The sequence below is a fragment of the Lissotriton vulgaris genome, chromosome 12 (assembly GCF_964263255.1).
Source record: "Lissotriton vulgaris chromosome 12, aLisVul1.2, whole genome shotgun sequence".
Taxonomy (NCBI): Eukaryota; Metazoa; Chordata; class Amphibia; order Caudata; family Salamandridae; genus Lissotriton; species Lissotriton vulgaris.
Genome location: NC_141700.1, coordinates 366886018 through 366907244, shown reverse-complemented (window position 1 = coordinate 366907244; position 21227 = coordinate 366886018). Strand labels below are relative to the sequence as shown.

Below are 21227 nucleotides of genomic sequence, written 5' to 3'. Positions count from 1 at the left end.
TGCATGATGGGAACAGGGCAAACCAAACTACAAAAGCCAATTCTTACACTGGGAAGGAAACAAGCTCCCGGGGACCGGTTTCTGGCATTACAGCCGTCTTCGGCCCGGTTTGCTTGAATCCTGATGGTGCAATGAGCAAGGGTCTCACATCTGAGAATACCCTTCCACGCTTAGGGTGGACAAAAATATTTACAACAAGGGGTGGTGAGGGACAGAGTCTCTGAATTAAGCAGAAAGCTCTCACCCAGTCAAGAGATCAGGGCTAGATCCAACACCGTTTTTTAGCTCACTGCACCATCCCAGTTTCAGAACCTGGCTGTATGCAAATTAGTCTGTTCCTGTCCCAGTGCATGATGGGAACAGGGCAAACCAAACTACAAAAGCCAATTCTTACACTGGGAAGGAAACAAGCTCCCGGGGACCGGTTTCTGGCATTACAGCCGTCTTCGGCCCGGTTTGCTTGAATCCTGATGGTGCAATGAGCAAGGGTCTCACATCTGAGAATACCCTTCCACGCTTAGGGTGGACAAAAATATTTACAACAAGGGGTGGTGAGGGACAGAGTCTCTGAATTAAGCAGAAAGCTCTCACCCAGTCAAGAGATCAGGGCTAGATCCAACACCGTTTTTTAGCTCACTGCACCATCCCAGTTTCAGAACCTGGCTGTATGCAAATTAGTCTGTTCCTGTCCCAGTGCATGATGGGAACAGGGCAAACCAAACTACAAAAGCCAATTCTTACACTGGGAAGGAAACAAGCTCCCGGGGACCGGTTTCTGGCATTACAGCCGTCTTCGGCCCGGTTTGCTTGAATCCTGATGGTGCAATGAGCAAGGGTCTCACATCTGAGAATACCCTTCCACGCTTAGGGTGGACAAAAATATTTACAACAAGGGGTGGTGAGGGACAGAGTCTCTGAATTAAGCAGAAAGCTCTCACCCAGTCAAGAGATCAGGGCTAGATCCAACACCGTTTTTTAGCTCACTGCACCATCCCAGTTTCAGAACCTGGCTGTATGCAAATTAGTCTGTTCCTGTCCCAGTGCATGATGGGAACAGGGCAAACCAAACTACAAAAGCCAATTCTTACACTGGGAAGGAAACAAGCTCCCGGGGACCGGTTTCTGGCATTACAGCCGTCTTCGGCCCGGTTTGCTTGAATCCTGATGGTGCAATGAGCAAGGGTCTCACATCTGAGAATACCCTTCCACGCTTAGGGTGGACAAAAATATTTACAACAAGGGGTGGTGAGGGACAGAGTCTCTGAATTAAGCAGAAAGCTCTCACCCAGTCAAGAGATCAGGGCTAGATCCAACACCGTTTTTTAGCTCACTGCACCATCCCAGTTTCAGAACCTGGCTGTATGCAAATTAGTCTGTTCCTGTCCCAGTGCATGATGGGAACAGGGCAAACCAAACTACAAAAGCCAATTCTTACACTGGGAAGGAAACAAGCTCCCGGGGACCGGTTTCTGGCATTACAGCCGTCTTCGGCCCGGTTTGCTTGAATCCTGATGGTGCAATGAGCAAGGGTCTCACATCTGAGAATACCCTTCCACGCTTAGGGTGGACAAAAATATTTACAACAAGGGGTGGTGAGGGACAGAGTCTCTGAATTAAGCAGAAAGCTCTCACCCAGTCAAGAGATCAGGGCTAGATCCAACACCGTTTTTTAGCTCACTGCACCATCCCAGTTTCAGAACCTGGCTGTATGCAAATTAGTCTGTTCCTGTCCCAGTGCATGATGGGAACAGGGCAAACCAAACTACAAAAGCCAATTCTTACACTGGGAAGGAAACAAGCTCCCGGGGACCGGTTTCTGGCATTACAGCCGTCTTCGGCCCGGTTTGCTTGAATCCTGATGGTGCAATGAGCAAGGGTCTCACATCTGAGAATACCCTTCCACGCTTAGGGTGGACAAAAATATTTACAACAAGGGGTGGTGAGGGACAGAGTCTCTGAATTAAGCAGAAAGCTCTCACCCAGTCAAGAGATCAGGGCTAGATCCAACACCGTTTTTTAGCTCACTGCACCATCCCAGTTTCAGAACCTGGCTGTATGCAAATTAGTCTGTTCCTGTCCCAGTGCATGATGGGAACAGGGCAAACCAAACTACAAAAGCCAATTCTTACACTGGGAAGGAAACAAGCTCCCGGGGACCGGTTTCTGGCATTACAGCCGTCTTCGGCCCGGTTTGCTTGAATCCTGATGGTGCAATGAGCAAGGGTCTCACATCTGAGAATACCCTTCCACGCTTAGGGTGGACAAAAATATTTACAACAAGGGGTGGTGAGGGACAGAGTCTCTGAATTAAGCAGAAAGCTCTCACCCAGTCAAGAGATCAGGGCTAGATCCAACACCGTTTTTTAGCTCACTGCACCATCCCAGTTTCAGAACCTGGCTGTATGCAAATTAGTCTGTTCCTGTCCCAGTGCATGATGGGAACAGGGCAAACCAAACTACAAAAGCCAATTCTTACACTGGGAAGGAAACAAGCTCCCGGGGACCGGTTTCTGGCATTACAGCCGTCTTCGGCCCGGTTTGCTTGAATCCTGATGGTGCAATGAGCAAGGGTCTCACATCTGAGAATACCCTTCCACGCTTAGGGTGGACAAAAATATTTACAACAAGGGGTGGTGAGGGACAGAGTCTCTGAATTAAGCAGAAAGCTCTCACCCAGTCAAGAGATCAGGGCTAGATCCAACACCGTTTTTTTAGCTCACTGCACCATCCCAGTTTCAGAACCTGGCTGTATGCAAATTAGTCTGTTCCTGTCCCAGTGCATGATGGGAACAGGGCAAACCAAACTACAAAAGCCAATTCTTACACTGGGAAGGAAACAAGCTCCCGGGGACCGGTTTCTGGCATTACAGCCGTCTTCGGCCCGGTTTGCTTGAATCCTGATGGTGCAATGAGCAAGGGTCTCACATCTGAGAATACCCTTCCACGCTTAGGGTGGACAAAAATATTTACAACAAGGGGTGGTGAGGGACAGAGTCTCTGAATTAAGCAGAAAGCTCTCACCCAGTCAAGAGATCAGGGCTAGATCCAACACCGTTTTTTAGCTCACTGCACCATCCCAGTTTCAGAACCTGGCTGTATGCAAATTAGTCTGTTCCTGTCCCAGTGCATGATGGGAACAGGGCAAACCAAACTACAAAAGCCAATTCTTACACTGGGAAGGAAACAAGCTCCCGGGGACCGGTTTCTGGCATTACAGCCGTCTTCGGCCCGGTTTGCTTGAATCCTGATGGTGCAATGAGCAAGGGTCTCACATCTGAGAATACCCTTCCACGCTTAGGGTGGACAAAAATATTTACAACAAGGGGTGGTGAGGGACAGAGTCTCTGAATTAAGCAGAAAGCTCTCACCCAGTCAAGAGATCAGGGCTAGATCCAACACCGTTTTTTAGCTCACTGCACCATCCCAGTTTCAGAACCTGGCTGTATGCAAATTAGTCTGTTCCTGTCCCAGTGCATGATGGGAACAGGGCAAACCAAACTACAAAAGCCAATTCTTACACTGGGAAGGAAACAAGCTCCCGGGGACCGGTTTCTGGCATTACAGCCGTCTTCGGCCCGGTTTGCTTGAATCCTGATGGTGCAATGAGCAAGGGTCTCACATCTGAGAATACCCTTCCACGCTTAGGGTGGACAAAAATATTTACAACAAGGGGTGGTGAGGGACAGAGTCTCTGAATTAAGCAGAAAGCTCTCACCCAGTCAAGAGATCAGGGCTAGATCCAACACCGTTTTTTAGCTCACTGCACCATCCCAGTTTCAGAACCTGGCTGTATGCAAATTAGTCTGTTCCTGTCCCAGTGCATGATGGGAACAGGGCAAACCAAACTACAAAAGCCAATTCTTACACTGGGAAGGAAACAAGCTCCCGGGGACCGGTTTCTGGCATTACAGCCGTCTTCGGCCCGGTTTGCTTGAATCCTGATGGTGCAATGAGCAAGGGTCTCACATCTGAGAATACCCTTCCACGCTTAGGGTGGACAAAAATATTTACAACAAGGGGTGGTGAGGGACAGAGTCTCTGAATTAAGCAGAAAGCTCTCACCCAGTCAAGAGATCAGGGCTAGATCCAACACCGTTTTTTAGCTCACTGCACCATCCCAGTTTCAGAACCTGGCTGTATGCAAATTAGTCTGTTCCTGTCCCAGTGCATGATGGGAACAGGGCAAACCAAACTACAAAAGCCAATTCTTACACTGGGAAGGAAACAAGCTCCCGGGGACCGGTTTCTGGCATTACAGCCGTCTTCGGCCCGGTTTGCTTGAATCCTGATGGTGCAATGAGCAAGGGTCTCACATCTGAGAATACCCTTCCACGCTTAGGGTGGACAAAAATATTTACAACAAGGGGTGGTGAGGGACAGAGTCTCTGAATTAAGCAGAAAGCTCTCACCCAGTCAAGAGATCAGGGCTAGATCCAACACCGTTTTTTAGCTCACTGCACCATCCCAGTTTCAGAACCTGGCTGTATGCAAATTAGTCTGTTCCTGTCCCAGTGCATGATGGGAACAGGGCAAACCAAACTACAAAAGCCAATTCTTACACTGGGAAGGAAACAAGCTCCCGGGGACCGGTTTCTGGCATTACAGCCGTCTTCGGCCCGGTTTGCTTGAATCCTGATGGTGCAATGAGCAAGGGTCTCACATCTGAGAATACCCTTCCACGCTTAGGGTGGACAAAAATATTTACAACAAGGGGTGGTGAGGGACAGAGTCTCTGAATTAAGCAGAAAGCTCTCACCCAGTCAAGAGATCAGGGCTAGATCCAACACCGTTTTTTAGCTCACTGCACCATCCCAGTTTCAGAACCTGGCTGTATGCAAATTAGTCTGTTCCTGTCCCAGTGCATGATGGGAACAGGGCAAACCAAACTACAAAAGCCAATTCTTACACTGGGAAGGAAACAAGCTCCCGGGGACCGGTTTCTGGCATTACAGCCGTCTTCGGCCCGGTTTGCTTGAATCCTGATGGTGCAATGATCAAGCCCTGATCTTTGGACTGGGTAAGAGTGGTCTGCTCAATTCAGACACTCTGTTCATCACCACCCCCTTTTGTAAATCGATTTTGGCCACTATAGGTGTGGCAGGGTATACTCAGACATGAGTCCCTTTCTCACTGCTCCATCAGGATTCAAGCAAGCCGGGCCGAAGAGGCTGAAATGCCAGAAACCGGTCCCCGGCAGCTTGTCTCCTTTCTGGTAAAGAATTGGCTTGGTAGTTTAGTCTGCCCTGTTCCCATGATGCACTGGGCCAGGGACAGACTGATTTGCATATAGCCAGGTTCTGAGCTGGGATGGGGCAGTGAGATAAATAACGGTGATGGATCAAGCCCTGATCTTTGGACTGGGTAAGAGTGGTCTGCTCAATTCAGACACTCTGTTCATCACCACCCCCTTTTGTAAATCGATTTTGGCCACTATAGGTGTGGCAGGGTATACTCAGACATGAGTCCCTTTCTCACTGCTCCATCAGGATTCAAGCAAGCCGGGCCGAAGAGGCTGAAATGCCAGAAACCGGTCCCCGGCAGCTTGTCTCCTTTCTGGTAAAGAATTGGCTTGGTAGTTTAGTCTGCCCTGTTCCCATGATGCACTGGGCCAGGGACAGACTGATTTGCATATAGCCAGGTTCTGAGCTGGGATGGGGCAGTGAGATAAATAACGGTGATGGATCAAGCCCTGATCTTTGGACTGGGTAAGAGTGGTCTGCTCAATTCAGACACTCTGTTCATCACCACCCCCTTTTGTAAATCGATTTTGGCCACTATAGGTGTGGCAGGGTATACTCAGACATGAGTCCCTTTCTCACTGCTCCATCAGGATTCAAGCAAGCCGGGCCGAAGAGGCTGAAATGCCAGAAACCGGTCCCCGGCAGCTTGTCTCCTTTCTGGTAAAGAATTGGCTTGGTAGTTTAGTCTGCCCTGTTCCCATGATGCACTGGGCCAGGGACAGACTGATTTGCATATAGCCAGGTTCTGAGCTGGGATGGGGCAGTGAGATAAATAACGGTGATGGATCAAGCCCTGATCTTTGGACTGGGTAAGAGTGGTCTGCTCAATTCAGACACTCTGTTCATCACCACCCCCTTTTGTAAATCGATTTTGGCCACTATAGGTGTGGCAGGGTATACTCAGACATGAGTCCCTTTCTCACTGCTCCATCAGGATTCAAGCAAGCCGGGCCGAAGAGGCTGAAATGCCAGAAACCGGTCCCCGGCAGCTTGTCTCCTTTCTGGTAAAGAATTGGCTTGGTAGTTTAGTCTGCCCTGTTCCCATGATGCACTGGGCCAGGGACAGACTGATTTGCATATAGCCAGGTTCTGAGCTGGGATGGGGCAGTGAGATAAATAACGGTGATGGATCAAGCCCTGATCTTTGGACTGGGTAAGAGTGGTCTGCTCAATTCAGACACTCTGTTCATCACCACCCCCTTTTGTAAATCGATTTTGGCCACTATAGATGTGGCAGGGTATACTCAGACATGAGTCCCTTTCTCACTGCTCCATCAGGATTCAAGCAAGCCGGGCCGAAGAGGCTGAAATGCCAGAAACCGGTCCCCGGCAGCTTGTCTCCTTTCTGGTAAAGAATTGGCTTGGTAGTTTAGTCTGCCCTGTTCCCATGATGCACTGGGCCAGGGACAGACTGATTTGCATATAGCCAGGTTCTGAGCTGGGATGGGGCAGTGAGATAAATAACGGTGATGGATCAAGCCCTGATCTTTGGACTAGGTAAGAGTGGTCTGCTCAATTCAGACACTCTGTTCATCACCACCCCCTTTTGTAAATCGATTTTGGCCACTATAGGTGTGGCAGGGTATACTCAGACATGAGTCCCTTTCTCACTGCTCCATCAGGATTCAAGCAAGCCGGGCCGAAGAGGCTGAAATGCCAGAAACCGGTCCCCGGCAGCTTGTCTCCTTTCTGGTAAAGAATTGGCTTGGTAGTTTAGTCTGCCCTGTTCCCATGATGCACTGGGCCAGGGACAGACTGATTTGCATATAGCCAGGTTCTGAGCTGGGATGGGGCAGTGAGATAAATAACGGTGATGGATCAAGCCCTGATCTTTGGACTGGGTAAGAGTGGTCTGCTCAATTCAGACACTCTGTTCATCACCACCCCCTTTTGTAAATCGATTTTGGCCACTATAGGTGTGGCAGGGTATACTCAGACATGAGTCCCTTTCTCACTGCTCCATCAGGATTCAAGCAAGCCGGGCCGAAGAGGCTGAAATGCCAGAAACCGGTCCCCGGCAGCTTGTCTCCTTTCTGGTAAAGAATTGGCTTGGTAGTTTAGTCTGCCCTGTTCCCATGATGCACTGGGCCAGGGACAGACTGATTTGCATATAGCCAGGTTCTGAGCTGGGATGGGGCAGTGAGATAAATAACGGTGATGGATCAAGCCCTGATCTTTGGACTGGGTAAGAGTGGTCTGCTCAATTCAGACACTCTGTTCATCACCACCCCCTTTTGTAAATCGATTTTGGCCACTATAGGTGTGGCAGGGTATACTCAGACATGAGTCCCTTTCTCACTGCTCCATCAGGATTCAAGCAAGCCGGGCCGAAGAGGCTGAAATGCCAGAAACCGGTCCCCGGCAGCTTGTCTCCTTTCTGGTAAAGAATTGGCTTGGTAGTTTAGTCTGCCCTGTTCCCATGATGCACTGGGCCAGGGACAGACTGATTTGCATATAGCCAGGTTCTGAGCTGGGATGGAGCAGTGAGATAAATAACGGTGATGGATCAAGCCCTGATCTTTGGACTGGGTAAGAGTGGTCTGCTCAATTCAGACACTCTGTTCATCACCACCCCCTTTTGTAAATCGATTTTGGCCACTATAGGTGTGGCAGGGTATACTCAGACATGAGTCCCTTTCTCACTGCTCCATCAGGATTCAAGCAAGCCGGGCCGAAGAGGCTGAAATGCCAGAAACCGGTCCCCGGCAGCTTGTCTCCTTTCTGGTAAAGAATTGGCTTGGTAGTTTAGTCTGCCCTGTTCCCATGATGCACTGGGCCAGGGACAGACTGATTTGCATATAGCCAGGTTCTGAGCTGGGATGGGGCAGTGAGATAAATAACGGTGATGGATCAAGCCCTGATCTTTGGACTGGGTAAGAGGGGTCTGCTCAATTCAGACACTCTGTTCATCACCACCCCCTTTTGTAAATCGATTTTGGCCACTATAGGTGTGGCAGGGTATACTCAGACATGAGTCCCTTTCTCACTGCTCCATCAGGATTCAAGCAAGCCGGGCCGAAGAGGCTGAAATGCCAGAAACCGGTCCCCGGCAGCTTGTCTCCTTTCTGGTAAAGAATTGGCTTGGTAGTTTAGTCTGCCCTGTTCCCATGATGCACTGGGCCAGGGACAGGCTGATTTGCATATAGCCAGGTTCTGAGCTGGGATGGGGCAGTGAGATAAATAACGGTGATGGATCAAGCCCTGATCTTTGGACTGGGTAAGAGTGGTCTGCTCAATTCAGACACTCTGTTCATCACCACCCCCTTTTGTAAATCGATTTTGGCCACTATAGGTGTGGCAGGGTATACTCAGACATGAGTCCCTTTCTCACTGCTCCATCAGGATTCAAGCAAGCCGGGCCGAAGAGGCTGAAATGCCAGAAACCGGTCCCCGGCAGCTTGTCTCCTTTCTGGTAAAGAATTGGCTTGGTAGTTTAGTCTGCCCTGTTCCCATGATGCACTGGGCCAGGGACAGACTGATTTGCATATAGCCAGGTTCTGAGCTGGGATGGGGCAGTGAGATAAATAACGGTGATGGATCAAGCCCTGATCTTTGGACTGGGTAAGAGTGGTCTGCTCAATTCAGACACTCTGTTCATCACCACCCCCTTTTGTAAATCGATTTTGGCCACTATAGGTGTGGCAGGGTATACTCAGACATGAGTCCCTTTCTCACTGCTCCATCAGGATTCAAGCAAGCCGGGCCGAAGAGGCTGAAATGCCAGAAACCGGTCCCCGGCAGCTTGTCTCCTTTCTGGTAAAGAATTGGCTTGGTAGTTTAGTCTGCCCTGTTCCCATGATGCACTGGGCCAGGGACAGACTGATTTGCATATAGCCAGGTTCTGAGCTGGGATGGGGCAGTGAGATAAATAACGGTGATGGATCAAGCCCTGATCTTTGGACTGGGTAAGAGTGGTCTGCTCAATTCAGACACTCTGTTCATCACCACCCCCTTTTGTAAATCGATTTTGGCCACTATAGGTGTGGCAGGGTATACTCAGACACGAGTCCCTTTCTCACTGCTCCATCAGGATTCAAGCAAGCCGGGCCGAAGAGGCTGAAATGCCAGAAACCGGTCCCCGGCAGCTTGTCTCCTTTCTGGTAAAGAATTGGCTTGGTAGTTTAGTCTGCCCTGTTCCCATGATGCACTGGGCCAGGGACAGACTGATTTGCATATAGCCAGGTTCTGAGCTGGGATGGGGCAGTGAGATAAATAACGGTGATGGATCAAGCCCTGATCTTTGGACTGGGTAAGAGTGGTCTGCTCAATTCAGACACTCTGTTCATCACCACCCCCTTTTGTAAATCGATTTTGGCCACTATAGGTGTGGCAGGGTATACTCAGACATGAGTCCCTTTCTCACTGCTCCATCAGGATTCAAGCAAGCCGGGCCGAAGAGGCTGAAATGCCAGAAACCGGTCCCCGGCAGCTTGTCTCCTTTCTGGTAAAGAATTGGCTTGGTAGTTTAGTCTGCCCTGTTCCCATGATGCACTGGGCCAGGGACAGACTGATTTGCATATAGCCAGGTTCTGAGCTGGGATGGGGCAGTGAGATAAATAACGGTGATGGATCAAGCCCTGATCTTTGGACTGGGTAAGAGTGGTCTGCTCAATTCAGACACTCTGTTCATCACCACCCCCTTTTGTAAATCGATTTTGGCCACTATAGGTGTGGCAGGGTATACTCAGACATGAGTCCCTTTCTCACTGCTCCATCAGGATTCAAGCAAGCCGGGCCGAAGAGGCTGAAATGCCAGAAACCGGTCCCCGGCAGCTTGTCTCCTTTCTGGTAAAGAATTGGCTTGGTAGTTTAGTCTGCCCTGTTCCCATGATGCACTGGGCCAGGGACAGACTGATTTGCATATAGCCAGGTTCTGAGCTGGGATGGGGCAGTGAGATAAATAACGGTGATGGATCAAGCCCTGATCTTTGGACTGGGTAAGAGTGGTCTGCTCAATTCAGACACTCTGTTCATCACCACCCCCTTTTGTAAATCGATTTTGGCCACTATAGGTGTGGCAGGGTATACTCAGACATGAGTCCCTTTCTCACTGCTCCATCAGGATTCAAGCAAGCCGGGCCGAAGAGGCTGAAATGCCAGAAACCGGTCCCCGGCAGCTTGTCTCCTTTCTGGTAAAGAATTGGCTTGGTAGTTTAGTCTGCCCTGTTCCCATGATGCACTGGGCCAGGGACAGACTGATTTGCATATAGCCAGGTTCTGAGCTGGGATGGGGCAGTGAGATAAATAACGGTGATGGATCAAGCCCTGATCTTTGGACTGGGTAAGAGTGGTCTGCTCAATTCAGACACTCTGTTCATCACCACCCCCTTTTGTAAATCGATTTTGGCCACTATAGGTGTGGCAGGGTATACTCAGACATGAGTCCCTTTCTCACTGCTTCATCAGGATTCAAGCAAGCCGGGCCGAAGAGGCTGAAATGCCAGAAACCGGTCCCCGGCAGCTTGTCTCCTTTCTGGTAAAGAATTGGCTTGGTAGTTTAGTCTGCCCTGTTCCCATGATGCACTGGGCCAGGGACAGACTGATTTGCATATAGCCAGGTTCTGAGCTGGGATGGGGCAGTGAGATAAATAACGGTGATGGATCAAGCCCTGATCTTTGGACTGGGTAAGAGTGGTCTGCTCAATTCAGACACTCTGTTCATCACCACCCCCTTTTGTAAATCGATTTTGGCCACTATAGGTGTGGCAGGGTATACTCAGACATGAGTCCCTTTCTCACTGCTCCATCAGGATTCAAGCAAGCCGGGCCGAAGAGGCTGAAATGCCAGAAACCGGTCCCCGGCAGCTTGTCTCCTTTCTGGTAAAGAATTGGCTTGGTAGTTTAGTCTGCCCTGTTCCCATGATGCACTGGGCCAGGGACAGACTGATTTGCATATAGCCAGGTTCTGAGCTGGGATGGGGCAGTGAGATAAATAACGGTGATGGATCAAGCCCTGATCTTTGGACTGGGTAAGAGTGGTCTGCTCAATTCAGACACTCTGTTCATCACCACCCCCTTTTGTAAATCGATTTTGGCCACTATAGGTGTGGCAGGGTATACTCAGACATGAGTCCCTTTCTCACTGCTCCATCAGGATTCAAGCAAGCCGGGCCGAAGAGGCTGAAATGCCAGAAACCGGTCCCCGGCAGCTTGTCTCCTTTCTGGTAAAGAATTGGCTTGGTAGTTTAGTCTGCCCTGTTCCCATGATGCACTGGGCCAGGGACAGACTGATTTGCATATAGCCAGGTTCTGAGCTGGGATGGGGCAGTGAGATAAATAACGGTGATGGATCAAGCCCTGATCTTTGGACTGGGTAAGAGTGGTCTGCTCAATTCAGACACTCTGTTCATCACCACCCCCTTTTGTAAATCGATTTTGGCCACTATAGGTGTGGCAGGGTATACTCAGACATGAGTCCCTTTCTCACTGCTCCATCAGGATTCAAGCAAGCCGGGCCGAAGAGGCTGAAATGCCAGAAACCGGTCCCCGGCAGCTTGTCTCCTTTCTGGTAAAGAATTGGCTTGGTAGTTTAGTCTGCCCTGTTCCCATGATGCACTGGGCCAGGGACAGACTGATTTGCATATAGCCAGGTTCTGAGCTGGGATGGGGCAGTGAGATAAATAACGGTGATGGATCAAGCCCTGATCTTTGGACTGGGTAAGAGTGGTCTGCTCAATTCAGACACTCTGTTCATCACCACCCCCTTTTGTAAATCGATTTTGGCCACTATAGGTGTGGCAGGGTATACTCAGACATGAGTCCCTTTCTCACTGCTCCATCAGGATTCAAGCAAGCCGGGCCGAAGAGGCTGAAATGCCAGAAACCGGTCCCCGGCAGCTTGTCTCCTTTCTGGTAAAGAATTGGCTTGGTAGTTTAGTCTGCCCTGTTCCCATGATGCACTGGGCCAGGGACAGACTGATTTGCATATAGCCAGGTTCTGAGCTGGGATGGGGCAGTGAGATAAATAACGGTGATGGATCAAGCCCTGATCTTTGGACTGGGTAAGAGTGGTCTGCTCAATTCAGACACTCTGTTCATCACCACCCCCTTTTGTAAACCCCCCTTTTGTAAATCGAAGCTCTAGCAAAGGCATATTTGAATACATTAGAATGAGTATTAAGATTTGAATGTTAGATATCAGATGTATTGTGCGGCATAACTCATTCTCTTCTAATGCTTAGAGTTTTGGATGCGCCCAAACATCTGTGGTGCTCTCACATACATCACCGGGGCAATAGGCCCCTTTGCCTTAATGTTGGGGAGGGGTCACTGGGGGGGGGTTGCAGTGTTGGGAAGTGGGTGGGATGGATTGTTCACGGGGGGTGTGTTGGGGGCGAAAAGGGGGAAAAAAAATTCAGTCAAAGTCATAGAATATTATGTTGAAATCAACAGCCTTTTTCTGGTTGATGGAATGGTACAATGGTATAATTTAATTTTTGCAATGAATTTATACATCTGCCATGGCGAGCTTTAAGTTTCGAATGTGTTCATTTAATGTATGTGGTCTTAATAATGTGCAAAAGCGCAAGCGTGTGATGCATGAAATTCGTTTAATACAACCAGATATATTATGTATTCAAGAGACGCATATACCATGGGCGAAAAGACAAGTATTGAATGATCTTGGACTCATAGTGTTAGCTGCTTCACAACAATCTACTACGAATAGAGGGGTGGCTATTTTGGGTCGACGCTCTGTAATCACAACGGGGAAAGTTAAAGTGGATAGTCTAGGACGCTGGGCAATCGTGGAATGTGTCATCGGCAATGTTGTAACTACGATTTGTACAATCTATGGATCCAATATGGATGACACTGCAGTGATAGAGTATTTAAATGTAGAATTAGCACTATGGAGCACCCCAGTATTTTTATTGGGCGATTTCAATATTCATGGGGAATTGAATACATGGGATCCAAAATTTACTAAATATCAAGGTAGGAAACCCAAGGTATTTAAGTCACTACGCCAACTCTTTTATCAACATGGGTTGGTTGATGGATGGCCTGTGGCTCATCTGAAGGATCCCGGGTACACTTTTTTTTCTTCGCCGCACAAGAAATTTGTGCGAATAGACTACATTTTTTTACCTAGACACATGGCGCAAGGATCTAGTATGCTAGTTAAACCACGTATCACTTCAGATCATGCTCCAATTGTCATGGATATACCTATACCTAACATCCAACGAACACAAAGATCCTTCACTTTTAATAGGAAACTATTATCAGATGAAATATATGTGAAACAAGTAATGGACTGGGCCCAGCAATTTTTCGATCTTAATAGAGGCTCTACATCTTATGCAATGGTATGGGATTGTTTTAAGGCAGGATTACGAGGTGAAACCTGTAGTTATAGTTGGAGTATACAAAAGAAAAGAAATAACAATGACAGAATTAATACAAGATCTAATCAATGCAGAACATGATTTAATGCGCGATATTAGATTACATTGAGATAGTGAAACTTCACAAAACGAAGTTGCGAAGCATAAAGCTAAGATAAATGGGGTCTGGAGTCAGGACATAGCACAACAATATAATGTCTTTCGCGCAGAAAGATATGAATATGGAGACAATGTGGGTAGATGTCTAGCTCAGAGAATGCGGGGAAGACAGACTTTACAGCGTATAAATTCTATAGAAAATAATCAGGGAACCCTAATAGAGTCACCAGAAGGGATATTGCACGTCTTTTATGAATATTATACAAATCTCTATACCCAAAAAGATCTTTCATCTGATTTACTTAATCAATATGTAGATAAATTGGAATTGCCGCAATTAGATCTGGCACAACAGGAACAATTAGAGCTTCCAATTACAATTGAAGAACTTGAGACCTCCCTGAAAGAACTGGCCTTGGGGAAGGCTTGTGGTCCTGATAAACTCCCACTAGAAATTTATCAAATGATATTCCCTATAATTAAGAGCGATATGCTCGCAACGTTTTAGAAGCTCAGAGAGGTCACCCCCCACCATCATGGGAAGATGCTAGCATAGTTATATTTCCTAAAAAAGATAAACCTTCGCATCTACCCGGGTCGTATCGTCCCATTTCACTTATAAATGCGGACGCAAAATTGTATTCTAAAATTCTCGCAAACCGTCTGAGTCAAATTGTTCCAACTTTAGTTTCTGAACAACAACATGGCTTTCTCCCTGATCGAGGCACTATTAACCATATACACCGGGTTATTGCAACACTAGATTATGCTACTGCAGAACATAAAGACGTCGGATTGGTGCCTCTAGACGCAGAGAAAGCGTTCGACCGCGTCTCATGGGCATTTCTGTGGGCAATCCTGGTGAAAATGGGATTCGGATCACGATTTATATCTGCCTTACAAATTATGTATAAACACCCAAGGGCTAAGATCTGTATTTCAGGACAAGAGTCAATGGCAGTCAATATCACACGGGGCACGCGACAGGGGTGCCCCTGCTCACCCTTGCTATTCGCTATTTATATAGAACCATTGATTAAGGCATTAAAGTCATCTCAACAAATTCAACCCATGGTTTTGCCTGGAGGTGATGTACGGGTGTTAGCCTATGCTGACGATATCGCAGTTATAACATCTGATCCAGAATCTGCATTAATTGAAATAGAAAACCTGACTCGTGAATTTGGCAATGTGGCTGGGTACAAACTTAACCAAAAAACACAGGTCATATGCTCAGCAGGATTATGTACTAATGATAGCAGGGTTACTCTAGAGGCTAAATATCTAGGCATCAAAATCAGATTGTTACCTCAACAGTTAGTTATGGCAAACTGGTCAGATATATCAGGATCAGTTAAAAGTCAACTAGAGAAAATTGAATGTCTACACCTATCTTTGGTTGGGAGACGTAATGTCTTAAAAATGACTATCCTACCGAAAGTTTTATATTATTTTCGAGCAATACCATTGGAAATACCTACACTACAATTGAGGAAATTGCAATCTATAACTGATCGATTTCTATGGAGTGGGAAATCATTGCGGAGAGCATTCAAATATATGACATTACCAATTTTAAGGGGGGGTTGGGGAGTCCCGAATTTTGCACTATATTATTTGGCATGCCTTATGCAAAATGTTAAATATTTTTCAATAGGTGGAATTCCACCTACATTTGAAAGTCCTGATATTTTTTCTCTTCAATTAGGCCCACAATCTCGGCAAATGCTACTCCGTTTTACAGAACCTAGTTACTACAAAAGAACCAGATTTAAACTTACAATGTCCGCCTTTAAAGCATGGCGTTCTATACGGAAGCTCATTTCACTGGGACGTATCAATTTTTATACTCCATGCAACTCTATAGAGTTGCTCCCGTTAACATTCAGGGATCGTATTATGGGTATATGGCGGGAAAAGGGTATAATAGCTATTGGTGACATGGTTAAAAATGGTACAATCGCCTCATTTCAGGAGCTAAGAGATGAATATAGCCTTTCTAATCATGACTTCTTTAAGTATTTGCAAATACGGAACTTTATTTATACACATCCAAAACTTGTACCACTCTATCCTAATGAATTTATGGAAATACTCAGAAAACCTACACGCATAGGGATTATTTACAATTATCTGTTAAATTTACAGCAGGATGATACGGAACAGCAGGCAGCAAAATGGTGTATGAGATTAGGGACATCCGTAGTACCTTGTCAAGAATCAATATGTATGGCCGATAACATTATTTTACCGGCCAATTTATATTCACAGCATTATAAAACTTTGTTTAATCTCTATCATACACCACTTAAAATGCTCAAATGGAGTAATACAAACAATGGGAAATGTTATAGATGTCAATGTGATCTGGCAGATATTATACATATATTTTCAGACTGCCTTATATTAAAACCTTTTTTTGTATCCATAGAAACCTTTCTAACACATATTACAAAATCCGATGTTAAAATTTCTAGAGAGATGATTATTTTTGGATTATCAAACGATAATGAATTGTTTCTAGGTTATAAGGAAAATAGATATATTATATTCATGGCCATGGCTGTAGCTCGCCTTTGCATATCATCAATGTGGCTAAAACCTGACGCACCTACATATGAAATGTGGCGAGCAAAGTTCTATAATATTTTTTATTTAGAGTTTAATTTATATCGCATTAAATCAATTGCGAAAAAGAGAAGAGGATACAAAATATGGCAGACTTTGATAGATTATTTGGATCACTAGCTATTATTATTTATGTACCTAAAAAGACAAAGCTGCTGTTCAGATTGTATTTATGTGATTTTGAAATCATCTTTTATTGTTTTTATGTTTATGTATGTTGAATATGCTAATCATTAACATGAAGTATTGATATGTTTATTTTTTCTATATATGGCTTTGAACTGAATCAATAAAGAAATTAAAAAAAAAAAAAAAAAAAAAAGAACTGAACAATTTGGTGGTCCCATCTGTCGAATGTGATGGATCACCACCCTGGGAGAAACTCCTATCTGTGGGTCTGTACAATGCTAATGGCAAGCTAAAGTAGCTTGGAGAGTGTTGCCTTAGGAGAGGAGAATTGATGCTCTTGATTACCTATGGCTGCCTGTTAGATCCATGTCCCCAGCCTCAGAAGGACTGAGGTGATTGCAGTAGTGGCTCAGGAGATAGAAGTTGGCTGTATGCTAAGACCTTGGAGTAGCCTCAGAACTTCCTGAACTGGTGAAGAACCTGTTTGGTAGGTAGTGTGCCGTGGCTTTACTCTTCTTGAAACTTTCCATAGCAGAATCAGCTTTTTCCACGAGAAACGAACATCAATCAGGTATTTGGCTGAATCCTGATCATCTTGAATGGTTTGAACCAAGGAGGTTCACCTTGCTTGGATCACAAGACTTTCTGGAGTGGGATGGTTTGTAAGAAAATCAGGTATGCCAGGCACCGGTCTATGGCGTCTGGACACATGCCTATTCAGTGGTGAGAAACAGGGCTTGTGCCATGGGCCCATTAAGGGGTCACTAAAGGCTTCATTGAATGGAAGCAAGGTCTCAGGTGAGGCTGACTCAGTTTGCAGAATTTCTGTAAGGACATTTGCCTCGACTTCAACAGAAACCAGTTGATGTCCAGACCTCCGCAGCCCATCAAATTATCACAGCAAAGGAAGCACTCTCTTCTTTTGGGGGTCGAAAAGGCAAAGTTAACCCCATGTCATGAGAAGTATCAAGCCCGCTGGCCTCCTGTAAGTCCTTATACTTACTGTCACTATCAAAATGTGGGGGTAAATGATTCTCATCACCACCATTATCATCACGGCAAGCTTTGTCCTGAGTCATAGCCAAAAAGGCAATGTAGCTTATATGGATACCTCCATGGTGGTAGAAGCATGAATTCAGACTCAAGTTGTATGGTAACCAGGTGCGCTGTAATGGATTCAGTGCGCCATCTCAGTAATGGTCGGATATCAGAGCCGGACTGGACTGTCCTCCAGCATCAGCACCTGTGTTGATAAAGGAGGGACTGACGTAGGTCACGGAGCCCTGGTGCAAGTCTGCATTTGAGGCAATGAAGGAACCGTGATGAGTCCAAGGGATTCAGATTTCATGGAGAACAGATTCGCTGGTGGCAATCCAATTAAGGGCCCCTGCAGATCCTTCGGGCCCAAAGGCACACCATAGGGAGCTAGGAGAATGCCAAAAAAATGCAGCAAGGACTACCTGAAAACCTCAACTTGCTGCTGCAACAGCGAAGGCCCAGGAAATTTTGAGTGCCTCGGGATCAAATGTGAGATCAGTTCTGCAACTGGAAACTGGGAGGCAGACCAATTGACTTTGTGACACCCTCGAGCCAGAGAGTGGCGGGATGAGGTTGAGTTCTACTTAGCCTTCTTGCATTTTTGTTTTCACTTCAACTTACTTCAACCATTAGGGCGATTTCTCATGGGAACAACCTCAAGAGCGGGTTTGCGACCTGGACTTAGAGCGAGACTTCTGCGAAACCCACAACATCTGCACAGCTTTAGTTCCTGGATCTTCCTTGGGTGCCTGAGGATGCACTCCTCGAATGGCTTGTGCCCGGAGCACCAATACCATAGATACACCTTGCGCGAGTCCTTACTGACATCCTTCTTTTGCAGTTGCAACACGATTTGAAGTTTAAATGGGGGGGGGACATCCCTTGCACAATTGATTTCTCTGAAAGTGTCAGAAGCCAACCAATATGGGAGCGGGCCTCTGGATCTATGCTTGAGGGCACAAAAAGAAAGGAACTGACATCGGTGCGCTATGGTGGTGCTTTTATGTGGTTTTCCTCAGTGACTTTCGGGGCAGCCTGGAGTCAATGCAGAGCCGCACAGCTCCACCCAGTGGCACATGGAAGCACTGCTAAGAAAATTGAGGGATCCAGTCTGTCACCTGGAGAATATTCTTAAGGTGAGCAATCTATGATTAGTAGTATCCATCAGAAAGCAATTATGTCAAATTAAAGTGCACCAGAGGCTTCAGTAACCATTAGTGGCATGACTAGAACAACAGTAAACATAGTAAAAAAAAACTCTCAATTAAAGGTGTGCAGCTGGTGGAAAGGGTACTTGTGGAATTTTCTGCTGGACAGAATCATCTGAAGAGAACTTCACTGATGCATGACAGTCTCCGGTTCAACTTCATACAGACCTCAATATGTCTAGAAAAAGTTTCAAATGTCGAAGTGGACTGTCTATGCGTCTTCATTTTCTGTAATCTGTGGTAGGTGCTGCGTTTGTATTGCCTTGAGGGAGAGAGAGAATGGGATCTGAACCCATTGCATTAGTGTAAAGTGAAGAACACTTTGGCCTCCCTTTCCCGATTCACCCTTTGGCTTCACCTTCCGGCTGAAATAACAGGTCTCAAATTTGTGCTTTGATCCTAAGTAACATGCAGTGCTTGAGTGGAGGGGTGGTTGCGGGGGACAACAACATTATAGGGATTCAGGAGAAGCCTCATGGAGCTGGAATAACACTTCTCTGAGTGATGCTTATGAGTCTCCTAAGACAAAGCTAATCTGGTGTCTTTCTTGCACACATCTGACAATACCAAAAATGTTATGGTTGTAGTCTGACGCCTGGGGATATATTAAGATAAGCAATATGCAGGAAGCAGTAGCCATTAAGAATAAACATTTACATATTGAGCATGTGTCCAGTTTTGTCAATCTAACTAGTTCAGTTCTCGAAAGGAACCACATAAAACAAGTACAGATCACTAGGTATAGCCACACAACTCTGGTAATTTAAACGCTCACCTTTTCAGAAGTTCAAGAGGGGATATCTCAATTGTATTTTCTGTGTCACTCTGATTGTCACTACTGTCTGCAGACTCTGAACTGCTTTTTTCTTCTGCTTTTTTCTTTTTTTGCTTATTTTTATGTTTATGCTTCTTATGTTTTGTTTTCTGTAAATAACACAGGTGGTTAATGTTATTCAGGGGTTAAACTATCAAAATAGGTATTTTGTCACATCAAACTAGGTATTTGAAGCAATGCAGATCTTTGCAGCAATTAGCCTTTTCTTCATCTAAAACAACACAATCATAGATGCCATTCATATTAAATGTTAATTTTTAAAAGTACAGGGTTTGCTGAGCCATGTTTGCACATGTACAATTCATAAAAAGAAAAGTAATTCAAACAACACAAAGTAGTTAAAAATCTCACACTAAAGTTGACCACAAGATGCGTTTAAGAGAACAATGTGGCAATGCCTCAATGTTTCCTTGTAGAGACAGTGTCCCATACCATACCAACATAAAGGCAATATTCAAAGAGATTCAATACCAGCATTGAACACTTGTGAACAATTTCATAGAAAGAACAACTCAATGCTGCCACCATTTCAAAATAAGTCCTATACCACTCTGCCTACAAACAGCTATTCAATTTTTCAAATAAGCTAAGTAGTTGGGATTGTTACTTAACAGGTGGCTTTATACGCAATTGATGTATTGCCTAATCCTGTTTCGATGCTGGCATACCTATTTCTTTGTAATATTATGTAAAAGCTAACAAAAGGTTTTTTTCAAACGGTTTTCAAATGAGGATGAGCCTGGAACTGAAAGGAGGACATGTATTCGATTCAAACGTTTGAAGTTGTGGAAGATGGAAACATCAATTATGAAGAATCAAATATTGTTAGATCTAATAACTAGACCCGGGCGTTATTTTAATTATGCTGGAGTAATCAGAGTCATTTTGGTAATTCCACATTATGCTTTGACACAGAATTACTGATAATTATGTGATTATTCCAGCACGTATAATTATGAATTATTTTGGGGGAGGGATCCTCCTACAAGAGCATATTTAATGAGCGCCCACTCACTATTTGTGGTCTACTACATTTAGCGCTACTTCTTGGCGCAAAATGTATCCGCACGCCCATTTTGCGGTATGCAAATAGCACTAAATGCTAAGAGTAAGCTGGTGGAAAATTCTATCCCAAAAGCACATTTAGCACTATTTCTTAGTGCAAAATGCATTCTCATTCTTCTTTTGGACACAAGGTGGGGAATTTGCACTAAGAAAATAATGCTAAATACCCTGAGTAAGTTGAGGGAAAATCCTACCACAAGAGCATATTTAGCAAGAGCGAGCGGCTGCTGGTGCCCGCCATTCCTTTTTGTTGCACTTAGCGCTTTTTCTTAGCACAAAATGCAATTTTGCAGAAGTGAAGGCATTTCTGCGCCAAGGAATTAGTCTAAAAACAGAATTACTCTTCTTACGCAATTAAGCGTAATGTTGTGGACTTCGCAGGTAATCCGCTACAGTAATTTACGAAAGTTAAGCCCACCCCTACTAATAACCGATTGCAGAGATACGTGGGTCTCAACCAATGCGCACTTCAGGGCAAGAAAATAGTGCTATCCTTTTTTCTAGGTTCGCACTATACAAATACCACTTACAAGCATGCATTCACAAGCATTAAATGATAAACCCTCTCAGCTTCCAGTGAAGATGATTTAGAGGTTCTACGAAAACAGATGTGAGGCTCAAAAGAGGGAACGTT

The 21227-nt window shown here is 45.7% G+C and overlaps 1 protein-coding gene across 1 annotated transcript in view; it reads right to left on the bottom strand.

Moving 5' to 3' along the window:
• The window catches only part of GPATCH1 (G-patch domain containing 1), a 425367-nt gene that overhangs the window by 39829 nt on the left and 364311 nt on the right, over nt 1-21227 (bottom strand). The window contains exon 19 of the mRNA XM_086945137.1: nt 19469-19617. Within this exon, the coding sequence (XP_086801263.1) occupies nt 19469-19617 (149 nt within the window). The remainder of the gene's footprint in view (nt 1-19468; nt 19618-21227) is intronic.